Here is a 16,409-nt window from a genome sequence, read left to right on the forward strand (position 1 = left end):
CACACACACGAGATGTGATTATAACTTGAATTTGTAATTTCCCTCCCTAAATCTATCCCTCCTCAACATCTCTATTCTGAGATGGCACACACTGCCCTATATGGCACTCAGGCTTGAAACTTTTACATCATCTTTGTCTTTTTACTCCCTGCATTGATAATACTTTTTTGCTCAAAAACCATCAGTACCTAGCTATTGCTTCTAGTATAAAATATAAACCCACTTTTCTTATAAGACCCTCTACAATGTGCTTTTTCCCTCCTCAAATATTTCTCCTGCATTTTGTCTGGATTTTCCCTATGCTTGATATTGTATGCAGAAATTATATATTTTATAGAAGAATTTAAGTTCCTTAAGGGTAAAGACCATATCTTTTTAAAATCTTTATTTCCTCAGTATATATAAAGTTGTTTGTTAAATAATGAATGAGAGATCAGTTTTGGACACTTTTCAAAGTAGCAAAAAAGGAGGAATAGAAGTAGTAGCTAAAGATGAAAACTAGAGGAAAAGAATCATCAATAGAACAAATCCTTTGAGGAGATAGGAGAGGAAAGGTTCAAGTAGTGGAGTTAGGAGGGAAAATGGCGAATGAAGCCTTAAGACTACATAGGGACCAGTTACAGAGGCAAGAGATGCTTATAATCTAGCTGGAAAACATTGTGTATATATAAATAGGCCCTTAGTAGACAAAAGAGAACCTGAAAAGGAAAAGCTCTAGCAGGTGGGTGACAAAAAGGTCCTCATCTTCTTATTTCTCCATCTAGATTGTGGAAGAAAACATCCATTCCCTTATAACAAATCATAAGATTAAATGCCCCCAAAAGAAATAGTTATAACAATACAATATCACAACTCTGATTCTTTTTTTGCTTGAAGTATTTATTGCTAAAACTTTTGTCATAGAAGGTACATAGAAGAAAGGAAGAGGCCTATACAGATATATTTTTAAAACACATCTTCCCACTACTTAGGAGCCAGGGTTCATTATAGAGAGATCTTAAAGATAACCAAAGTTTGTGAGCTGAAAAACTCCAAAAAGAATAGAGCCAGGGTCACAAATTGGTCACTGACTGAGTTGACTGTGGAAGAGCAGTGACCAGCTTAATGAGGATTTCACTATGGCATTCATGACTTCCCAAAGGAAAGAACAGAGAGAGGGAATAGAGCCAGCAACTAAGAAGTTGGGTCATTTAATTTAAAACAAAATGAAGTAAGATCCTAACCTAAACTCGAAACTAGAATATAGATATTCTTGGTTCTATACTAACCTAATTAAGGAAGTTATCAGTAAAAATATAAAGATGTACATTGTTTTCACAGTTAACTAAATAGAAGCCTGACAATATGCTGTAATAGAGAGCTTCTTAACCTGGAAGGCACAGACAGATTTCAGGTTTATACCCATTAAACTGGGTAAGGAGAAAATCTATCTTTTTTTACTAATCTCAAACTAAACTATATTTCTTTGAAATAATAATTTTTTAAGAATTATTTGTTGGGTCTGAGATACCACTACACACCTGTCAGATTGGCTAAGATGACAGGAAAAAATAATGATGAATGTTGGAGGGGATGCGGGAAAACTGGGACACTGATGCATTGTTGGTGGAGTTGTGAACGAATCCAGCCATTCTGGAGAGCAATCTGGAATTATGCCCAAAAAGTTATCAAACTGTGCATACCCTTTGATCCAGCAGTGTTTCTATTGGGCTTATATCCCAAAGAAATACTAAAGAAGGGAAAGGGACCTGTATGTGCCAAAATGTTTGTGGCAGCCCTGTTTGTAGTGGCTAGAAACTGGAAATTGAATGGATGCCCATCAATTGGAGAATGGCTGGGTAAATTGTGGTATATGAATGTTATGGAATATTATTGTTCTGCAAGGGATGACCAGCAGGATGAATACAGAGAGGCTTGGAGAGACTTACATGAACTGATGCTAAGTGAAATGAGCAGAACCAGGAGATCATTATACACTTCGACAACGATATTATATGAGGATGTATTCTGATGGAAGTGGATTTCTTTGACAAAGAGATCTAACTCAGTTTCAATTGATAAATGATGGACAGAAACAGCTACACCCAAAGAAAGAACACTGGGAAATGAATGTAAACTATTTGCATTTTTGTTTTTCTTCCTGGGTTATTTTTACCTTCTGAATCCAATTCTCCCTGTGCAACAAGAGAACTATTCGGTTCTGCAAACATAAATTTTATCTAGGATATATGGCAACATATTTAACATATATAGGACTGCTTGCCATCTAGGGGAGGGGGTGAAGAGAGGGAGGGGAAAAATTGGAACAGAAGAGAGTGCAAGGGATAATGTTGTAAAAAAAAAATTACCCTGGCATGGGTTCTGTCAATAAAAAGTTATATACAATTACTAAAAAAAAAAAAGAAAGAAAAAGAAAGAAATTACCTTGAACTATCAAATTGTTGAAAAACAAAACAAAACAAAAAATTATTTGTTGGGGCAGCTAGGTGGAGCAGTGGATAGAGTACCAGCCCTGAAGTTAGGAGAACCTGAGTTCAAATTTGACTTAATACTTCCTGTGTGACCCTGGGCAAGTCACTTAACCCCAATTGCCAAAAAAGAATTATTGTCAAATAGAGTCCATTGGTTTCACCAGACTTTGAAAGACAAGATATTAATCTTATTAATTAATAAAATGGGTTTTTATTTTTAACATTTTATTTATTAATAAAAACTCCTGCTCTATAGTGGAAAAGGTACTGAGTTTAGAATCTAAAACTTTGGATTTGAATTCCAGCTCTGCCAGTTAATACCTTTGTGACTGTGAACAAATTCTTTAACTTCTGGTCTCAGCCTCCTTCCCTGTAAAATGAGCAAATTAGATTAGGTGACCTCTAGTGACACTTCCAAATGCATTTTCATTTCCGGACTTCAGATGATATAAATCTCCTATATAATTTTCATTCATTTCCAAGGGAGGTTCTGAATTTTTTTTCTTTGACTAGTAAAGAGGAAAAAGATATATTCCTTTTCCAGATAGTTTGTTCACAGTATTGCCTAGAGGCCAGGAAATAACTATGATGAACTTTTGAGATACTTCTCCAAAAAAGTTTACTCTTTTGCATTAACAACTCAATAATGGAGCTATTTGTCTTGAGGAATAAATTAAGAATTATTGCCTAGTTAAATGTCTGACATTTATCTGTCTACAACAAACACTGATTTCTGGTGAACTTCCTTTTGAATTAAATATGCCATTTGTATAGGAAAAAGATAGAGACGTTATAATCAGCAGAGCATTTTTAAATGGATGCCAAATGAATTTGAAGGAATTAGATGTACAAATTAGTACATTTACAAGATCCATTTAGTCTTTTGCTAGGAAAATCTTGTTACAATTCTCTAACAGATTTGAAGCATTTTGAGGTAGGCAAATTCCTCTTCTCAAATAAATTATCTAATTTATAAGGCCATACAACATTTGAAAAGTGACAAAAATGATTCAGCTATTCATTGATCTAAGAAATGTAAAGCCATTTAATAACTATATGTAATATGTTAGTCTTTTAAGGATTCATTCCTTTTTTTAAATCAGGCTGGTAAAGTAGGGAAGATAAAGAAATAGCCATATTGATAGCCAGAAAAATACCTTCTGACATTTCTTCCCTAAAATAACCTTTGCTCTTTTTGAACATTTCTCCAGCCTATAAACCAGAGCAAATTGATTCAGGCTTTACCAGAAACGGTAGTGATTTTGGCATAAGCTAAATCTTTTTTTTTTTTCCTTTTCATCTATTATTTGGCTCCAACCATAAATGATTAGATGAAAAAAAAAAAAAAAACCAAACACATAAGTATTCAATCCCACGTGTTTTAGTACAGTTCTAAGTGCCTGGGAAACAAATACAAAAAGTGAGATATCTCTATTCAGGGAGAGCTTATATTCTAGTAGAAGAAAACCAAACATATAGAAGAGTAGTAGTGCCCAGGGAAGTAAATTTTCCTCCAGAGAACCAAAGGAATAGTGAATTGATCCATGGGTCAGTCTATTAACATTCCTGTTTAAAAATTAAAAATTAAAAAAAAAAAACCACCTACATACCATCTCATACCTATCAAATTTGGTAAAATGATAGAAGGGAAAGATGACAAATATTGGAAGGAATATAGAAAAATTGGAACACTAATACATTGTTAATGGAACAGAATTATAAACTGTATGTACCCTTTGACCTGGAAATATTATTACTAGGACTTTCTTACCTAGCCTTTATCATTGAATGGGCATTGCCTCAGTCAAACTGAGACTTGTTAAAGATCTTAAGTCTAGGTCAAGGTCTCCCATTGCATCCAGCACTATCTCCAGTCATCCTAATCTACATCTTGCCATGACCCTGAATGATTCTGGAAGAGAAAGTGAGACTGGTGACTTTGCCCAGCCCTCCCTCATTTAAAACCAATTCACTTGAATGTCATACAATCACCTCCCTGATATCATGGTCATTTTTAAGAAGGAAGGACAAACAACAGCAATAGTATTAATTAAGTTATGATGTCCAGAATAAGAGGCAGAAAAGAGAGAGGTTGTCAATATATCAGATGTCAATCTGACTAAGTAGGTGGTTCTGTACAGGAATGATCTGGCAACACTCCCTACCAAACCAAATTAAGAGGTAATTGACAAATGTTTGATGAAATAGATAGAAATATAAGAACATAGATAATATTCATTAGTAGTAGTTTAAGTCAACATATAGCTTTTGGGGAATTTAACATTACTGATCTAATAGTTTGGGACTAGCTAGAAATAGGAAACTTTTCATTCTTTCATTCATTCCTCAGAGATAACAGCCCCAAGTAGAGTTTTAAAACTGACTAGATTAAGGTCCCCAGAGCTCAGGGCATTAATTCTATAGTTCTAATGCTGAGAGTGCTGGTTAAAATGAGAAGCAGGGCAACGGTGACAGGTCAGATGGCAAGATGGACTAGGTAGGTGACCAGATGAAATGTGTAGCATATTAACTAGTAAGAGTGAAAATATTATAGTTTAGCTAATAAATAGTGTAAAAATAGTAAAAAGCAGATTTCCTTTCAATACCCTTTGTGGAAGAAAATTCCAACATAAGTCCCAAAATAATGAACACATGCACATACACACACACACACACACACACACACACAATTGACAAAACTAAAGAAAAAAATGAAAAATAATAAAATCCTTTAAATTATTTCTCATAAAATTGGAAATTGATTTTGAAAAATGCCTTTATTAACACACAGTTGAACCCAGAACTAACATTAAGTAGGATTGCATCCCAGAAAGATGCTAGTAGATTTACACATATAATAAGTGTGTACTGGGAAATATTTAACAATTGGCTCTCTGAGGAGGGAAAAGCACTCAAAACATACTCTTAACTTTAATACGTATAATTAATATTTTCAGAATCACTTAAGTCCAGACAATAAAGAATACATCAAGACTTGATTTATAGCTTTTGCTTATTTCCTGGGTAAAAAGGTTCACAATGAAAATTTAACAATCATGAAACTGTTTGAGCTTGCTTCAACATACTACTGGTATATTCTTATTAGATCCTCATGGCAGCCTTTTGAAGCAGGAAAGATAGATATTCGTATTTTCATTTTATCTTCTGAGAAAAATCAAGGCTCAAAAAAGATCTGTTTAAGGTTACAAGGGTAGTGGGTCAGCTAGATGGTGCAGTGGGTAAGAGCACCAGCCCTGAAATCAAGAGGACCTGAGATCAAATCTGGCCTTAGACACTTAACACTTCCTAGCTGTGTGACCCTAGGACCTTAATCACAATTGCCTCAGCAAAGAAAAGAAAAAAAGAGAGAGAGATTCCAAGGGCAGAGAGTAAATTAATACTTGCTTTATAATCCCTAGTTTTTTTTTCCCTATGTGAAATGATAGTTTATTTGCCCTACTGATTCTATTTTTAAAATTCCCTTCCTCCTTTCTTCCCTCCTTCCCTCTCTCCCTTCTTTCCTTCGTTCCTTTTCTTTTTTTCTTTCCTTACTTATTTTAAATTTAAATGCAAAATGCGAAAACAAAACAAGAACTCTGCCCTTTTGTAAGTGCTTATAGCCAGCAACATCCCTGCCCCACTGCTTCTGCACTCTCTGGGTATGTGTTTGTTCCTTCTCACCCAGGACCACTTCTCATCAGCACTATTGGGCCTGGTGTCCCTTATCAGCAGAGACCCCCTCAATTTTCCAGGACTCAGATGCCTGACTCCCCACACCATTTGGGAGGTGAAAATTCCTGTGGCTGTAACTAAGGCTACCGGATAACCTAGCTAGCCCTTCAAGATTTGCTGCTGGAGGAATTGACCTGGAGGTGTTTATACTTCACAGGGGCCAAACCTCTGTCCTGATATTTTTCTTTGAATCTGTCCCAATTCTTGTTTATTTTGACTGCTTTATGCTTGCCCTGAGGTGATTTTTTTGTCTTGTTTGTGGGAAAGATCTGGAGAGCTCTTGGAATTTTCTGACCTACTCTGCCATCTTTTAACAAGAAGTCTGTTGTTTTTGTGTTCCCAGGACATTCATTTGGCCAGAAGGTTATATGATTTGGCTGCTGATACAAACCCAGATGCCCACATACCAGTGTTCTTGGCACTCTTGAAACTAGAAATGATGCATTTGATCAAAGATGTCATGTTATACAATGTAAGTCTGATTTGAACTTTCTCACACATTTTTTAAGACAGGAAGGAGTTCAATTTGTAGTAATCCTCTTTTTAAGTGAAATGCTCAAATCATTACATAGATATAAATTTTTAAATGTATATTTATAGATATTGATGTATACACATGTTTTACACATATATATATAATGTATATTTGTACCTGATCTGTGGTAGAGCATTCCATACTCATGTTGTTTTAACTGGTCACAGTTGGACACATCATACCTTGACTGCAACATAGTGACAATGAAATACACATACATACATACCACACACATAAAACATATATGTATATATTCATATGTGTATGTGTGTGTGTTTGTGTGTCAAATGGATGTCAGTGTCAAAGGAACTGTCCTAGGTGCTAAGAGGAAAATAAGTGCTAAGGAGAAAACAGACAGTAGGGCAAAGCAGCTGTGTATGTGCCATCATCTTAGGAAGAGGAGTAGGTAATATTCACTCCTCAGAGCAGTCCAGAGACCACTATTATACATCTCTACTTTTCTACCAGACTACATTCCTATAGAATTTTGTTGAGAAAGAAGCCTTCAGGAGAAGATGAGAATGTAGGGTCCTAGGCTAATGGAAATTGAGGGAGGAGGAGGAAGAGAAAAAAAGAATAGCCCATTACCTATATCCCTCACTTGTGGTAAGACTGTCTCTCATAGCCTACTAACATCAATCCCTTCTCACTTTCCATACACTCCTCCCCCTGAAAACTAAAGTTGCCTAGATACTGAGATTCCTAGTTATGTCTCTATAAGATAAAGTTAAAGAATAAATACTCCCTTCCAGCAAGGAACTTACATATAGTCCAAATGGTAATGTACAAGAATCTCATACTACAAGGTAAAATGCAATAAATGTTTTACAAGCCAAATAATGATATAAAAATAGAAATCAGCAATGACAGTAATTGATCAAATATTTTCATACTTCAAAAGGGGAAATATGCAAAAGAAAGTATGTAATCAGAGAGAAGGAAAAAAAAAAAGATGGGTTACTGATGTAGCAAGAGATTATCAACATACAATTTATATACTACATTAGTGTAAAGACAAAGTTGAGAGAGCTAGAATATGGCCTCTGGGAGTTTGGGTAGATCACAAGCAGGAAACTAAGGGAGTGTGTGAAGTGAAGTTGTACAGAAGGGGCAAGCATGAAACAATTTTGTAATCTATAGCATAGGTGACAGTACTCACATCAGTGACATCATACAGTCATTCAAGAAAGGCTGATGGTATCAAAGTAGTGACATAATCAGGTCTGGGGAAGTCCACAGTCCTGTGGCCTATTAGTGCTATCAATGTGAAAGAATGATTAGAATTTTCCCTGATGGAAGAACACCTTTCCTATGGATTGTGTAGGTATAGAATGAGGAGGAAATTGTATTTTAAACTTTGCTAACCTCCACTCATTGTTTCATTCTAATGCCTCTTTATAGGGTGGTGCTCACAATGATCTTTTAAAGGCTATACTAGGGAAGCACAAGGTTTTTCTTGATGCCTATAGTATGGATTTGATGATAGATTGTGTGCCTATCATGTTAGGGGAAAGAATTCAATTCAGTTTCCCAAAAATTTATTGTGTACAAGGCATTATACTAAGAATACTATATTTTAAAAAATGGTTAAAAACTCCTCTCAATGTATATTTGGAGTTTTTATCTATATAAGAAATAGTTGCTACCCTAGTAGAACTTAGAACTTAGGAATTCAACTTAATAATCATTTATTACTATGTTTCAGATATTTTTAGGCACTAAGGTTACCAAAACAGAATATTCCCTGTCCTTAAAGAACTTATATTCTACAGAAGGAAAACAACATGTACATATATAAATATATGCAAAAAACATATTCAAAGTTTTTTTGGATGAGACACATGGGGATTTCATATGTACACATCACTATAATTCAAAATAATAACATGTTAAGGGCAACACAGAAGCACAGAACAAAATGCTAGGTGACATCTCAAGGAGAAAAAGTCCTTATGGACTAGAAGAATCAAGATTTATATTAATATTGATGGGCGGGCATTTAAGTTAGAAGAATTCACGTGGAGAGGTTAAGTGGCACAGGATAGAGCACTGAGAAGGCTTATCTTCCTGGGTTCAAATTTGGCCTTAAACATTTACTAGTTGTGTGACCCTGGCCATGTCACCTAACCCTGTTTGCCTCAGTTTCCTCATCTGTAAAATGAGCTAGAGAAGAAAATGAAAACCACTCCAGTATCTTTGACAAGAAAACTCAAAATGAGATCACAAAGAGCTGAACATGAGTTGAAAACAACTGAACAACAACAGAGAATTTAATAGCTGAAGATTATAATAGCTACAGGAAAAAGCATTGATAAAGGTACAGAGTCTAGGAAGTTCGGGTTATGTTCAGGGGACAGAACAATCCAACTGTGTTGAAGTAAAACTTAGAATTTATGGTGGGAAAGTAGATAAGACTAAAAAGGGAGAACATTGAAACAATAATTCAAAATTTCAACATCTGCATTGTTAAACTACATTTTCTTTTTTCCTCAACAGCTGAGTGAGAAATGGGAACAGCTGAATGCTACCTTCGGACCCAACTGGGATTTATTTACAATTGGTGTCATTATTATTTTGCTGATATTAATGGTTAGAAACTGGCAAGAGTAAGGTAGCAATCAAATGACAACCTGTTAGTATAGTCCATTCATTTCTGGACTTAATTGCTTAGAACTCAACCAGTGAAAAACACCAATCATGTATGAGCCTGCTAATGGATTCCATTCATTCCTAGGAATCTTCTCCTACTAATAATAATAAAAAATCCCCCACTTCAACATGTGTTAATTATATTAATCCAGTACAGGCAAGTCCAAACAACAAATTCAGCCTCTTTGTGAAAAACAAACAAACAAAAAAAGTTGACAAAGTCTAAAAACCATTCTAGAAAGAAATACCTGCTACAATAGAATATGCATTGGGACTAAGATTTAGAAATCTGGTTCTAATCAGATTTTTGATGTTTTGAGATTTTCAGATTTCTCATTTATAAAATTAGTACAACTACTCAGCCTGCTTCACAAAATTACTATGAGAATAAAGTGAAAATGATTGAATATGCTTTTTAAACTTAGTGCAATATACATGTAAGCTTTATTATCATTTTTAACCCAGTTCTGTAGAAGATCCTCCTGAACCATTTATTGGAGGGGAGAAATAGTTACTCCTTTTTGCTTGTCTCCCACCCTCATCCCACTCTCCTGTTTACAGAAACTTTTGTTTCTTGATCCTCCTTTAGGGTTAGGATTTTCTCTACATTGTCTGGAGAGTGACAATATTTTCTGTTAAACCTACCCTCAGGGATGGATAATAAATTACTTGAGGCACCACTTCAACTAACAATAAGTATCTACCAATCCACTAGACTCATATTTATGCCGATCTAGATTCACTTGCTCTCTGATTGGGAGAAGCTATGAGACTCCAGCTCCTACTCCTTACCTTTATCCTCTTTCTCTAGTAGTATGGAAGGTTAAAAAAAAAATTATATAAACTTGGAAAGAAGAATATAAAAAACTCACAAGCAAAGCCTCAAAGAAAAATATTAATTGAACTCAAAAGTCATCAAGAATTCCTGAAAGAATTAAAGAGATATGAGTGGTAGAGGAAAAAAACTGTAAAAAAAAAAAAAAAAAAAAGAGAGAGAGAGAGAGAGTGGTGAAAGGAAATTATAAAAAGAGAATTAACAACTTTGTTTTTAAAAAATGCACAAAAATCACTGAAGAAAATAACAATTAAAAAACAGAATTGACCTAATGGTGAAGGAGCTACAAAAATTCACTGAAGAAAAGAATTCCTTTAAAAGCAGAAATGGCCAAAGGGGAGAGAGGTACAAAAATCTCAATGAAGAAAATAATTTCTTAAAAATGATTCCTTGAAATTTCAAAAAATAATTTTTAAGAAGTAGAAGAAAAAATAGAAGAAAATGTAAAATATCTCATTGGAAAATCAACTAACCTGGGAAAAGATTGAAGAGAAATAATTTAAGAATTAGATTACTTGAAAATAATGATTAAAAAATTCTCAATTTCACTTCAATATCTTAGATCCAGTGGCTAGAATAGAAATTGAAATTCACCAAAAGAGACTCCCAAAAGAAGACTGCCAGAAATATTATAATAAAATTCCAGATTTCCCAGATTAAGGAAGAAATACTATAAGCAGCCAGAAAGAAAGAATACAAATATCATGGAGCCATAGTCAGAATCATACAAGAGTTAGCAGCTTCCATATTAAAGTATTTGGAGGGCTTCAAATATGATATTCCAGAGGATTTAGAGTAAGAATTACAACTAAGAATCACTTACCTAGCAAAACTTGGTATAATTCTTGAGGTGAGGGATAGAATGGCTCTTAAATGAAATAGACAGCTTCCAAGTATTTCTGATGAAAAGATCAGAACTGAATAGAAAATTTGACTTTCAAACAGAAGACTTAAAGATAAAAAGGTAAACATGAAAAAAATAGTAATAAGTAACTCAATGGATTTGAATTTATATCCCTACATGGAAAGACAATAAAAAGAAAAATAACCCTTTATTAGGGAAGTTAGAAGGAAGTCTGCATAGACAAAGGGTGTACATCAAATATGGTGGAATGATCTAAAAAAAAATTTATGGGAAAAAAAGGGATACACTGGAAGAAGGGGGAAGGAAGAAATAGAATGTGGAAAATTTTCTCAAAGAAGGTTCTCAACAAAGAGTTTTTATAGAAGGGAAAATGGGGATGTTAGTAGGTAATGCTTGAACCTCATGAGGGTAAGAGGAGAAGAAATATCAGCAGAATGATGACAGAGACTGGAGGATGCAATGGTCAGAAACTAGACAGACTTATGAGGGAGGGTCAGGATAAAAAAGATGAAGGAAAATGGATAGAGGGAGATGCACAGTCAGTGATTATAACTCTTGAGTGTGAATGGCAAAAACCTAACTCCTAGAATGGAAGTGAACAGAAGAATGGATTAGAAATTAGAATCTAACCATGTGAACAAGAGAGAAACTGGAACAGAAAGATGCACCCATCATTGAAAATGAAGGTTCAGAGAACCTATTATGATCTCAGACAAAGCAAAAGTAAAATAAACCTGATTGAAAGAGTTAATCAGGGAAACTACAGTTTAGTAAAAAAAAAAAAAAGTACTATAGATAAAACAATATGAAAAAATGTCATTGTAAGTTTCTCTGATAAAGATCTCATTTCTCAAATAGGGAACTGAGTCATATTTATTTTTTTAAAAAGCCATTCTACACATGATAAATGATCAAATGATATGAACAGTAACTTTTCAGAAGAAAAAAATCAGAAAACTCTAGTCGTAAAAAAAATTTGTAATGTTTTTGCTTGTTTGGTTTTCTTGGGGGTCTCTAGGCAGCCTTCGTTTCAGTTAGAGTAATCACAAGAGTAGCTGGGGGTTATATTATTTCTCTCAAAGTCTTGTCTCCTTTCCCAGGACCCAGTTAGCTTTCTTAAAGGCCTTCCGGAATTTGGTTTTAGTGGAGAAAATACAGGAGGACAGGCCTGCCACCACAAGGTGTGAGATGGGATGAATGAATCTGAGTCCAAGGGCTTGCGCTTCAGCCTCCAGTCTTCTTGTCTTCCCTAGCTCTGAATCCGAGCTCTCTCAGTCCCCCAGGAGAGCCACCAGGAGCCTGAACAAAGGTGGAAATGAATCTCCTTGGCTCCAAGAGCTTGGCTTATATGCTCTACACTGAGTATAAACCAATCATATCACTAGGAAACCATTATTTGTTGTAAGATTAAATCAATCATATTGAACTTAGAGAACTATTAAGCACCATGCTAAACTAGATAACCATTGTCTCATCAATTCCACTTGGTACCTTGTAAGAATCCTTGTTTCAAGTTCAGAGTTCTGGCCCATAACAAAAAATATTCTGTCATTGATTAGAGAAAGGTAAAACAATGTTAAGGTACCACTTCACATCTATCAGAAATAACAAATCCTAGAGGGGATGATGGAAAAATAGATATACTAATGAATTGTTAGTGGAGTAATGAATTGATCCAGTCATTTTGAAGAATGATATAGAACTATGCCCAAAAGGCTACAAAACTCTGTTTATCCTTTGACACAGCAATACCATTATTAGGACTGTATGCTAAAGACATCAAAGAAAAAGGAAAAAAGACATATACATACAAAAATGTTTATAGCAGCTCTTTTTGTGGTGTCAAAAATTGGAAATTAAGGGGATATCCATCAATTGAGGAATGGCTGATTAAGTTGTAGCATATGGTCATAAGGGAATACCATTGTATTATAAGAAATGACAAGGGTGAGGTTTCAGGAGAAAAGTGGCAAAACCTATATGAATTGATGCAAAGTGAAATGAGAAGTACGGGGAAATTATTGTGCACATTAATAGCAATGTTGTAATGATTATTAACTGTGAAAGACTTGGCAACTCCAATCAATATAGTGATCTACAATAGTTTCAAAGGAATTTTGATAAAAAATGCTATCTACCTCCAGAAAGTGAATCAATGTACTCAAATCTAAATGGCAATGTTATTCTCTCTCTTTTTTTTTTTTTGTGGTATGGCTAATAAAGGAAATATGTTTTGCATTGTTTCACATGTATAATTGAGATATTTGCCATGTGATTAGGAGAGGGGTGGGAGAAAAGTAAAGAATCTAGAATCAATTTAAAAAGAAAAGAATGTTAAATAAGATTCAGAAAAGTCTTTGTCACCAAAATTATTTCAGAAATGAATATAGTTTTATCTAGAGAAATTATGCTAAAGAAGATACATTACCATCTGCCCTACCCCTGGATTACTGAACCTTTATATCTGACCTACAGTTAAAACTTCCCATTTGTGTTGTCTACAAATTAGACCACAAAAAAATACTCATTTTTCTATTTGTATCTCCAGCACTTAGCATAGTTCTTGAAATGTAGCAATCACTAAAGTTCTTTTTGATTCATTTGTTCATTTTTCCATTCTAGAAGCCCTTCTCTGGATACTCACCAGCAAATGTCTTTCTGAAGTTGTGGTTTCCAAAACTAGACAAAATATTCTGACTGAGATCTATATAATGGATTTATCACCTTATTTCCCAAAACACCTCTTGATGTAACTTTGTTATTTCCACTAGCTTTGTTATTTCCATATCATATTGCTCTTATCAAACTTGAAATCCACTAAAATCTCCAGTCACCATCTCAAACCCCTAAAATGAAAACTACAAGGAACATTAAACCCAAAATTCAGAGGTTCCAGATCAAAGGGCAAAAATAAGATCTATTCAAAGCTAGAAAACAAATACCAAGGAACCACAATCAAGATCACACCAGACTTGGTTGCTACTATTATAAATTAGAAATCTTGGAGTATAATCTTCTAGAAGGTTTATATCAAAAGCAGCTTATCCTGTAAAAATATAATTCTACAAGGAACAAAGGAGCTTCTCTGAATTTTATGACTTTCAAGCATCCCTGTTGCTTCAATCATTCATACTAGAATTGAGTAGGAATTTTGAAATGCAAAAACACATGTCAAGAGAAATCTAGAAAGGATTGAGCAAATGAAAGAAAATGATACCAAAAAAGATATAGCCATTTTGACATTAACATAGGAAATAAAAAGGGAAAAGGAAAATAATAAAGCTTTTGTTTACATCATCTTCCCAAATACCAATTTCCTTTAAATTCCTGAACCCAGGTCTTTGCTTTAAATTCATCTGTGAGATCAAATGAAGCAATCACTAACACTCTTCACATTTGTCTTTTATCATTGCTATCTTCTTCACAAAGAGAAGAGAAAAAAGGAAAGGGAAAAATACAACATGAAAAGATGAAAAGAAATACAAAATTATCAACAGTTGTAATCATGGTGAATAACATAAATTTACCCTTAAAATGGAAAAGGATAGCAAAATGGATTAGAATGGAACAGTATAATGTGTACAAAAGAATAAAAGCACACAAAAAAATTCTCGTTGTTTTAAAGGAGGAATAAGTTCAATTGATTGTGTTAGGTGAATTTTTTTAAAAGTAGAGTAGCAGCAATTATAATCTCAAGGAAAAAAAGGAAAGAAGGAAGGAAGGAAGAAAAAGAAGGAACAAAGAAAGGAAGGAAGGAAGAGAGGAAGGAAGGGAGGGAGGAAGAGAAGAAGGGAGAGAGGGAGGTGAGAAAAGAGAAAGAAAGAAATGGAAAGATAAGGAAACGATGCTTAGAGGCATTCATGAAAAATGTTAATATTTTATGCATATACACAAAATGGTCTCATATCTTAAAAAAGAGAAAGTCAAATTATAAGGAGAAATAGACAACAAAAGTATAATGACTTTGATGTATCCCTTTCACAACTAGACAAATCTAACAAAAGATAAAGAATTTGAAAATTTTAGAAAAGTGAAATCTATTGGTTCTTTAATGACTGTTAAATTGCAACCAAAAAGAGTATACTTATTTCTAAACCAATAGGCATGACATCTTTATGAAACTGATGAAAATTATAAGTTGGTTTTGAAAAAGCTCTAAATTCAAGCTAAATACTTTCATTTTAAAGAATTTATGGATTAAGAACAAATTATAAAAACAATGTATCATTTCAACAAACAAAAGAACTTTTGCCAAAATTTTTAGTATTTACTCAAATCAGTCCATAGGAGAAAAAAAGTATACATCTTTAAAAATTTTCACCAACAACAACAAAAAAAGGGCAGCTAAATGAAATTGGCATAGATTCAAATAAACTTTTTAAAAAGCAACAAATAAAGACAACCTAAATTAACACTAAAATGGAAATTCTGAAAATCAGAGAATAGGTTAAAATATTTAAAGCAAAAAAAAGCATTAAATTAGTTGATAAAAGTAGGAGTTTTCTAAAAGATTAACAAAAATCAACTATTAATAATCTGTTTTTTTTTAAGTGAAAAAATTTTCAGCATAAATAAAAAGAGATTACATCACAAGTGAAGAAGAAATAAAGGAAATTAGAAACTATTTTGTCTAAGCTTATGCCCTCAATTATCACTTAATTTCAAAAGGTGAATATTTACTGTCAACATGAAATATTCAGATTATTATTGTTGTTTATCCTTTGTTTTTGATGAGGACCATGTCTTGATTTGATCATGAATTGGATTTAAGTGAGGCAAAGTTGTACAGAATTGTCAGTCTCACTCTCTTTGAAAGAGTCATTGAAGTCTAGTGGCAAAAGAAAAATCAACTGGTAATAGCTCAGAGTGCAGGAGATGACCTTGGAATCATAAGTTTTTGACCAAGCTCTAAGTACTCCACAGCAACTCCTTCAGCTGCCTTCATGGCTTTTGGAATAAATTATTCCCATCTGCCCTTTCTGTGAAGGAAAGTTTTCATATGCTTGGGGGAGACATCCCTTTGCCTCAGCAATGCATCTGAGACCTTTTGCTTATGTCCAACCTGGTTTAGTCCATCTGCTGATAGTTCTACTGGATTGTTAACAACTGTGCATGCTATAGCTTCTTAGAACCAAAGGTGAGAGTAGGATAGTAGGTGAGCATCAAAGGTAGATAGGTCTGAAAACAACTACTCAAGTCCTGGTGCCAAAACTACAAAACACTTTCCACACAAATTAAGTCTGATTTAACCAACTGGAAAAATATTAAATGCTCTTGGATTGGGCTAGCAAATATAATAAAGATGACAATACTAATCTATTT

At 34.0% G+C, this 16,409-nt stretch overlaps 1 protein-coding gene across 1 annotated transcript in view; it reads left to right on the forward strand.

The window, feature by feature from the left end:
• The window catches only part of SEL1L2 (SEL1L2 adaptor subunit of ERAD E3 ligase), a 162,156-nt gene extending 152,641 nt beyond the window's left edge, over positions 1–9,515 (forward strand). The window contains exons 19-20 of the mRNA XM_051975899.1: positions 6,547–6,675; positions 9,235–9,515. Coding sequence (XP_051831859.1) covers positions 6,547–6,675; positions 9,235–9,348 — 243 coding nt within the window. The 3' untranslated portion in view covers positions 9,349–9,515. The remainder of the gene's footprint in view (positions 1–6,546; positions 6,676–9,234) is intronic.
• Positions 9,516–16,409: the final 6,894 nt, after the last annotated feature.

Source organism: Antechinus flavipes, chromosome 2, assembly GCF_016432865.1.
Source record: "Antechinus flavipes isolate AdamAnt ecotype Samford, QLD, Australia chromosome 2, AdamAnt_v2, whole genome shotgun sequence".
NCBI classification, from domain to species: Eukaryota; Metazoa; Chordata; class Mammalia; order Dasyuromorphia; family Dasyuridae; genus Antechinus; species Antechinus flavipes.